Consider the following 9764-nt stretch of genomic DNA (forward strand, 5'->3'; position numbering starts at 1 on the left):
GCGGCGCGACAAAATACTATAGAACTCATAATCAGTGATGCTGTTTACACCATATATATATATATATATACATATCTATGGTCTACACTGGATGCGGCGCGACACACAAATCTCCGACAGAAAACTGCTGCTGCGTTCTATTCATGATGTCTTGACACGAATTTCAAATGATTTTCAACAGTCGCTTTGTCGTGTCCAGTGTACTAGACAGACTTTAGCTGTTGCAGTGCAGACACGGTGTTACTCACCTATCGAGAAGAAACAAAGCAAACTCGGCATCAGATCGCAGGCCTTCCGCTCCTTGAGTTCTCTCCAGCGCTGGAAAGCTGATCCGATATTTACACGGGTCCTACTTCTTGCCTTATTGCCTTAAGCCTTCTTTTGTTCTGCAGACGTTTTCCTCTTTTGTTTTTTATCTGCCATCTCTATCTTTTTGTCGCTCAGCTCGGCTAATGTCCGTCCTGTTCACTGAACGCTCTCTCCTCCACATCATGAGTAGACACGCCCCTTACTGCTGATTGGCTACAAGTTTGTTTTGCTAGTCGGCCCTAATTAGTTTTCTAAAGCATTTTTGAGAAATCGCTTACCCCACCTTTAAATGCGCTATTATTTTGCTCATTGCGCCCTCCTGTGGCCTCGGGAGACAAGACAAAAGTCTCCTTAAAACATATTTAATCTGCATATAAAACATTAGAAATGAGATATTTGTTTCATTTTTATTGTGTGTTTGACTGTTAAAAAATATTATCGTTGTTTGTCTCAATAAATTTGGTTAATTTAAAAATACAGTGGTTAAATAAAAATAAAAAATTCTATTGCTCTTTGTTTTAAAAAAGGTTATAAAAAATGTCAATAATTATCGATACCGAACGATATGAAACATTATATCGTTGATACATTTTTTTGCTATATCGCCCAGCCCTAATGCAAACTGAGGATAACAACAGATTAAATTATCAGGATAACAAGCAACCAGAATTCCAGATCCTTTGGAATAGTGACAGCAGTCATTAGTGCTATGGTTTTACTGATCTGTTTTTATAGTATTTTATATGCATTACTGTTAAAAATTAAGTTTTTAAAAGAAGGTTCTTTTGCTCACCAAGGCTGCATTTATCTGATCAATAATACAGTAATATTGTGATTATTATTACAGTTTAAAATAGCTGTTTTCTATTGTAATATGTTTTAAAATGTAATTAATTCCTGTGATGGAAAAGCTGAATTTTTATGCAGAATATGTGCTTTATAAGTACTAATAAACAGCCAATATGTTAATAATAGGCATGCTAATAAGCAACTAGTTAATAGTGAGAATTGGTCCCTATACGAAAGTGTTACCGAAAAAACTACTACGAAATGTGATGTATTAAAGCAAAAATACAGACTTAATCAGACTTGATCAGACTAAACTATTGTCTGTCAAAGTTACTAACTACATTAAGAATAAATGCAATAGTTTAATTAGTATTGCATGATTTTTATTGTCATATCTATGCCTAAAGAGTCAACACAGCCATAGCACATATACCTGTATATATTGTGAAGCATTTTCAGTCATTTACAATTCAATTATATTATAGTCCCGACCTAAAACAGCTCTTTTCCGGGTTGCCAAAACAATCCAGAAGTGTCACCGCAGAGTGTTTGTTTGTAAACAGTAATTTCATCTGCAGAGAAAACCACTGCAAAGCAGATGCTACTGATGGGAGCGCTTACTCTGATCTGGAATCACAAGACGTTTTCGGCATAAACATTAAAAGCATGTTTGCTGACTGCAGCATTGGGAATAGAGGAAGAAAAAAACAGTACAAACCGATAAAAACAAACAAACACAGGCCCCGATTTTACATACGCAAATACACGACATAACAGGAAAAGACGAATAGTGAAAACAAGAATGGATAGAAAAATAAAAAAGGGAGGCAGAGGAATGCTGGAGAACAGCTTAAATAAGAAAGCAGAGGCCGATAGCCAGTCTCTCTCTCTATCTCTGGTTCTTATATTATAATATTATAATTATAATAATAATTACTATAATTATTATAATATTTACTTGGTTATTTTGTGTACTTCATGCATAGAAAATATTTATATGAATAAATGTATTAAAAATATAAAAATCTATTCATATAGATAAATAAATGGACAAATATGTAATAAAGTTGTTATAAGAATTTATTTAGATTTATTACTTTAAAAATATATTCTTGTATTATAGTATATTATAAGTATAATTATTATAATATTTACTTGGCTATTTTGTGTACTTTATGCATACAAAACACAGAAATGGCATAAAATGCAGAAAAAAACTGCTAAAAATAAAAAGAAATTAGGAATGAATCGAAAAGTATACAAATATATAAAATAAACAGAAATAAACAATAAACAATAATAATATAGCTAAATAAACAATTAAAAATAATAATAAATAAAATATTAAATTATTTAAATATGAAATATTATAAATAAATAAATAAATACATTTTATATATTAATTGACTGGTTTCTTTATTAATATTATTAGTTTTTTTTTTTTTATTTACATTTTAATGGAATGCTGGAGAACAGCTTAAATAAGAAAACAGAGGCCGATAGCCAGTCTCTCTCTCTATCTCTGGATGTTTTCTCTGGATGTTATTGCGCAGTGCTGTGACGCACCTGTTTTGATGGAGACTCAGATCTGTCAACTGAGAAGTGGGTGGATATCCCACGCCTTGCACTTTATGAATTCTGTGTCTCCTAGCAACTACGAGAACCCCTCAGAATCCACATGCATCTCTCTCCCTACGGAGGAGATCCAGTGACGGAGTTCAGGATTGGTTTGTGGGTGCAGAAGTATGACTCGCAGTCCAAGGAACCCCAACTCTTCCTGGAGCTGGAGTCTCCCCTCCCCCAGCTTATGCCTGTTTCCATGGTAGCGGGAGGTCTCCTCATATGGTGCAGGTGGGCGGATCAGCGTGTGACATGATTACACTTCCTGTGAGATAATTAGACTTCCTGTCTGAGGGACAGGAACCCTCTTGCTCATCCTGGCATTATGAAAGCCAAACCTTCAATCCAACCATTAACATTTCCTTATCCATCTTTTCATCCACAATCAGAATTAAAGATAAATTTTTTTATTTTTTTTTAGATGCCCAGGAAGTCTTTGAAGACCTTTGCGGTTAGTTGGCTAAAGTTTCCATAGCAACATGATACTTCATACAACGAACGTACCTGTTTTATCTTGCATTTGGCCGTGAGAACGAACATAAATATTAAAATAAACAAGTTAAAAAGCTTTGATGAGTGAAATAATAGGAAGAGTATGGCATTACCCATGAATTAATTCGTTTAATTTCAATACACTGTTGTAAAATATTTAAAAATTAATAGAAAACAGAAATACAGAAATTAAGTTTGCATTCTATATATTCATGCAGTGCCTTGCGAAAGTATTCATACCCTATTAACAAACAACTGTTAAGGCACTATATATACAGTGGGTACGGAAAGTATTCAGACCCCCTTAAATTTTTCACTCTTTGTTATATTGTCGCTCAGCTCGGCTAATGTCCGTCCTGTTCACTGAACGCTCTCTCCTCCACATCATGAGTAGACACGCCCCTTACTGCTGATTGGCTAGTTTCTTTATTAATATTATTAGTTTTTTTTTTTTTTTTACATTTTAATATCTACAATATTTACAAATCCTTTATCCACTGAGGGGTCCATAGCTGCATTATAAGGATGGGAAGTGTGAGCGTGTGTGTACCTGAGAAAAGCCCAGGTTTCTGCAGCCGTTGCAGGGAGTGAGAGCCTCCCACAGGCCTGACGGTCCACAACTCTTTTCCTCCTCTTCCATTGCTGGGGGCAACGGGGGAGTGGTCCGCTACAGCCGGGTGGAGAGAGATATACAGTTACATACAGTCAAGAGTAGTACACGCAGACTGAAGTACAGATACAGATCTCAGTTCATGCCATCATAACGCAAGCTTAAGATAAGTCACAGACTGTATAAGGGGGAGGAGACTGACAACTCCAACAAAAACAAATACGAGAAAACTTAACGCTTACAGTTTTAATGGCCAATCACCATTTTCATGCTTTAAGGCAAGCCTCCAAGATTAGCATAGCAACCATAACGCTGCTGTAGGCAGGGAAGAAGACCAGATGCACAGCTTTTTTTATTGGATGTCAATGGAGAACAGGCTTCACTATGGTGATTGAACGGCTTTTTTTTTCGGCTTAAAAAAATTCATTTTTGATTAATTTAATTTAAATATTAAAACAACCTAGACAAACTGTTCTGGATGTTCCTTATTTAAGTACATAGGAACTGTACTGTACAAGAGTGAACTTATTTTAACAGGACTTTTGAAAAGTGTCTGTTTCACTCTATAGTCCAACATGAACACTTGCTTTGCTTGTCTGTGATTTTGGGCAGTGTTTCTGTGACTTTTTAGACGAATCGCAACGTGATTCATGGTTTAAATATGTGCCAATAATAGTCTGACTCTCAATGACCCATTCTGTCTGATTCTTTTGCTGAAAAATTGAGTTATTTCTTCATTTGTAGCTCCAGAACTCCATGTAGAAACACATTCCTAGTGTTGAGTCTACGGTATGAAACATGCGGTATGACCATATACGAGTATCACATACAAATACAACATGTATTTAATTTATGATACTAGTATGTGAAACAATGATCGTTTGCAGCAAATAGAAGGGAAAAATAACCTCAGACATCTGCAAAAAATATGTCATTATTAATTAGATAATGAAAAAAACTGTTTTGTGACTGGCAGGCAAAATGTATAGCCAGTAATTGTTCCCAGAACCCTTTTATAGACTTTGCAAACAACTCCAACCCCTTCAGTCAAGTCTTAGGGATTTTTGACATGTGACTGGAATCGACCGCAACGGCTCAGAAGAGTGTTTGTGTGCGTGTGTGTCTTTGCTTGTTTATCTGGGCTCTGCAGACTTTGATTGATTGACCCGACTCCACATTTAATTGTATTGATCAAACAAACGCAGCAGAGTAAACTGTGATCCAGTGGTCACTGTGACAGCTAAACCATGACACCTTCAGCAAACGACCACTCCGTTACACACATTTCTAATGCGTTCTATCCATCACATAAGGTTAAATTCTCTCCCTAAGCCAGCAATGTGATCAAAAATATGATTCTGTTTGTATCAAATAACGTCAGTGATTAAATCGAGGGCTGTTTTAGTACTATAAATATGTATTTATGAGATTATATAAATTGAAGGGATACCCAGCAATGCACACAGTGTTTAGTTCTGCTCTCTGCTGGCCACAGTGAGGTACTGCATCAACAGTGAAATACTCATCATTACTCAAAGCTCATTAGAACCTCTTGATACCAATCGTCTGTCATTCATTTCATTTTCTTGGAGAACAGAAACATTTTTGATATGGGGCATAACCTGATAAAACATTGCTTTACCTGCATACAAACTGTTCAAAACCAGCAAAAAAGCCATTTACTGTACTGTATTTGCTTCTTAATGCACACCTTGTTTATTCGAGTGAGTGTGCCGTTTCGTTCCTCGTCAGACAGCTGCCCACTGCCGAAGCTCTCCATGGACTGAGAGTGAGAAGAGATGGTCTGACACAGCTCCTCAAAGGAGCAATCCTTATCACGACAGATCTTTATTTCATTCAGCAACTTGGACAACTCCCCCGTTACTGCGTCATCTACAAAGGGAAGGAGAAAGAGGGAGAGAGAGACAGCAAACTATGAATTTAAATGAAAGAATAATGAGTTTATGGTAAAACATAGAAGAAGAGCTGAAAAAAATGAAAGAAAAATTATCTTTCTTATCAATGGACAGCAGTATAGTACATCTCAGCCTGCCTCGGTATGAAAGACTTGAATCTGTGTCATGTGATGATCTTCATTTAGTCTTATTCTATATATTTTTTCTAAATTACTAAATTTAAATGATACATTTTTACATTTATGTACAATGTTTTTTTAATAAAAACATTTTCACTATTTATATATATATATATATATATATATATATATATCCCCATATAATGATGCAAGTCAAACTAGCACAATATTAAAACTGAAGTTTTATGTAACTACAGACTATATCATTATACCAAAAGCACATCAAAATTCTCTATAAGAGCTTTTAAATAAATGCTTATTACGTAGCATTCATCACAATATCCGTCTTATTCATTTTTATTCTCTTTTGTCTGTTTTTCAATATTTAATCTGGGACAAATGCTTGTTTTCTGCCATGGGCTCAGTGTGCTGATGTGTACTAACAGTCATTTTGTGGCTGGCAGACTCTCAGATTCACCTGTGATCATTACCAAAATGCTGCCCCAGCTGGAATGAAAGACGCACATCCGGCAGTATTCAGACCACAAAGGGACCAAATGAGACTGGGCTGCACTGCAACATCTGACCACTAGGAGCGCTGCTGACTGCACTTTCTTTATAGTCTCATATAGTCTTTTATGTCACTGTTTGTTTTCCTGTTATGAAAAAACTTAACAAAACGCGATTTATTTTTAAATTAAGAACATGATGATGAATGGATTAAGTGATTTATGTGTGCAAACACTGGATTAAACAGTAAAACCTTAAGACAAAGCAGCAGACAATGCGCTGTAATACTATCACTTGACCACTGGGTGTCGTACTGCACACTAAAATACATGAAACACATGGCAGCAGTCATTCTCTTTAAGAGAATGAGCATGCTTACTTTTGTAAATGAACAATTACATTTAGGTGTTAAAATAGCACATTTATATTTATTAAATGCAATTATTCTGTGATGATTTTATTTGAATGCATTAAGAACTTAGTTTTCATACAAATATATCCCACACACATACTTTTATGCCGTAGAGACGGGGAGGGCACAGGTGAGGGTATTGATGTGCGTGGTGTCGGTATTGGACGCTGACGGGCAAAATCTTCATGAAAATTCCCTTTGTCACAATCCGACATCATATAATCTAGAGAGACAGAGATAAAATAATTTACAGAACACCAACAAACACAACCATACAAATAAATCGGAGATGCATCATATTTGAAAAGCTAATTTCTAAGACCACTAATTTCTTAACATTTAGATCAAACTTCGATGAAAAACCATTTATTACATGCCTCTTGTCATCTGATTAATAGTTTATGATTTTTCAGCAAGTAAAAGGCCTTTTAGCATCATTCTAAAAATGTCTCCTTCAGATTATGGTACACAAATCTCTGGACTGTTAGTAATATTTCAAGAAAGACACTTACTGGACTGAAGAAACATAGGTTTATTTGTTTACCCATACATCGTTTTTAGAAAAATCGGTAACACTTTAGTATAGGGACCAATTCTCACTATTAACTAGTTGCTTTTTAGCATGTCTATTATTAACATATTGGCTGTTTATTAGTACTTATAAAGCACATATTCTGCATGACCATATTCTACATTCGTAATCCTACCCAATACCTAAACTTAACACCTAGCTTATTAACTATTAATAAACAGCAAATTAGGAGTTAATGGTTTGTTAATGGCGAGAACTGGACCTTAAAATAAAGTGTGCACGAAAAATCATGTTAAAATGTGAGTATCAAATATGATACATCAGGCTTTTGAGGAACATTTGTTTGTACATTTATTAATCGTCAGTGTATTGCTCTGCATTATAAGTATCATCTTACGAAGGCATATTATTGGGAGATATAGAGTGTTTACTGACATAGAGTCACAACTGATATTTACTAATATTTATATACATTTATGTAAGTAGTCTGCTATACCGTTAAAAAGATCTCATTCATTTACATTCAAAGCTATCAGAATTACTTTTTGGCAATATAAATATTAGCAACTGCACCAAACTGCATATTTTTTTCTCATATTTTAGAATAAAACGGAGGTGTTTTTTCCACTCCTCGAGTGTACGCTCCATGTTTTCCTATTATATACTTAACTATTATATACATAAAAGGCGGATGTATCAACTATGATACAACAAAAAACACATATGCAAACTTTGTTGTTCAATTTAAAAAGTATAGATTTTCTTCTGACCATTATTTCATATGTCAGGTTTTACACATGGGTTAAAGAAAAGCACTTAAAGTTGGTGAAAACCAAAATGTGGCGTCTGTAATTGTAGCTCTAAACAACTATAGGCTGCACAAGCCACATGGTAAACTTGTAAACAATAGTTTTTTGAGTCCCGTCAAAGACTGTAGATTATAAAAGCACAGCAAGCTTGAGTTTGAAATTCCTTTCACGCTGGGGATTCTGGTTCATTGACCACACAGAAGCAGGGAAGAGAACTGTAATGTTGCCTCTGTCCTTTAGGATGACGGGTGATTTAGACTTCACATGTGTCAAAAAGAGACATTTTCAAGCAGTACCTCAACTCCCAAGACTGCATTTCACAACCCTCAGAAATGTATAACCCTGGGCATAAAGTGGATGGAAACAACAAGAGACCTAAACTGAACTTAATTTCAAAACCAGATAACCACATCATATGCTTTTATGAGGGTGTGTTTTTGAAAGCAGAGATGGAACATTGGATTCAAACACCCAACGTCTTCTGTGCTGTGTGATAAACTCTGCTGGAAAGAATGAGCTTAATTGAATCAGTACATGAAGGAAGACAAACAAACAAAAAGATGTTATAATGCTGCAAATGGCCCAATGTCGTTATAATATGTGTATAACAATGTAATAAACATGTAATAATTGCTAAATCTCACGTATACCTCATCAAGAAGGCACGGTATTCTAAGTATTTGTAGTTGTTTTTTTCTTTTGAGAAATGTGAGGGAACATGGATTTCTCATACACACTAATCGACCATTGTTCTCAATCTAACACAAACTTCCTGAAACAAATTTTATCAATCTGCAAGCATCCGCCTTCTGATTTCCAGCAAAAACACGCTCCCTCATCAGCTTGTGCACATGTGTGTGAGTGTGCTTGTGTGTGTTTTAATGGCTTTATTTGCTTTAAAAAAAAAGTTTAAATGTGTGCGTGTCTGGGAAATACTTTACCTTGTATGAGAGAAGCAATTTGTTGTGATTTCTGAGACGGGTGTTCTCTTAGAATGTCTAGAGCAGTTCTTCCTTGGCAATCTCTGATGTTGGCATCAATCCCTGAGGAAAAAAGTTTTTGATTTTCATTTTTAGATTAGCTTTAATTAGACATAAATGTTCATAAATGTCTTTAATTTGCATGTTGTATATTTTGTATAATAACTACAGTATATTATTTACATTTATATTTATAATATATTATAATATATGTTTAGAATATTTTATTTCTGATAATGCAACAGCATAAAACCAACCATTACATCTGCCTATAATGACACAAAACACTTTATCTGAAAATTTCTAATTTATTTAAATTTATTGTTAAAAACAAAAAAAAAGAACAAAACTGAACAGAAACTGTGCACTAAATGTGCAAAAATAAAAATACTCAAAATTATAGATAAAAAAATCAATATTGAATGTTCTGAATTGAATTAATATTCCACTGTGTTCTATAATATTTTATTTATTAATACAAACACAAAAACTGCATCAAAAATAAAACAGTTGAAATTAATTTTAAAAATTGTTTTTGACTTATGGAAATTATATAATAGAATAATCAGGGCTGACACCTTCCCACAAACCCTCAAAAACATGAAAAAAACCACAAAAATAAACATTTTTCCCAGAATAAAACTTTCCATAACAATAAAACCACGA

The 9764-nt window shown here is 34.5% G+C and overlaps 1 protein-coding gene across 1 annotated transcript in view; it reads right to left on the minus strand.

The window, feature by feature from the left end:
• anks1b (ankyrin repeat and sterile alpha motif domain containing 1B) overlaps nt 1-9764 on the minus strand; it is a 183630-nt gene that overhangs the window by 108580 nt on the left and 65286 nt on the right. The window contains exons 7-9 of the mRNA XM_016534846.1: nt 6878-7000; nt 5532-5713; nt 3761-3877 (exon numbers count right to left, since the gene is read on the minus strand). Of these exons, the coding sequence (XP_016390332.1) occupies nt 3761-3877; nt 5532-5713; nt 6878-7000 (422 nt within the window). The remainder of the gene's footprint in view (nt 1-3760; nt 3878-5531; nt 5714-6877; nt 7001-9764) is intronic.

Source organism: Sinocyclocheilus rhinocerous, unplaced genomic scaffold, assembly GCF_001515625.1.
Source record: "Sinocyclocheilus rhinocerous isolate Xijiao unplaced genomic scaffold, SAMN03320098_v1.1 scaffold153, whole genome shotgun sequence".
In the NCBI taxonomy this organism is placed as follows: domain Eukaryota; kingdom Metazoa; phylum Chordata; class Actinopteri; order Cypriniformes; family Cyprinidae; genus Sinocyclocheilus; species Sinocyclocheilus rhinocerous.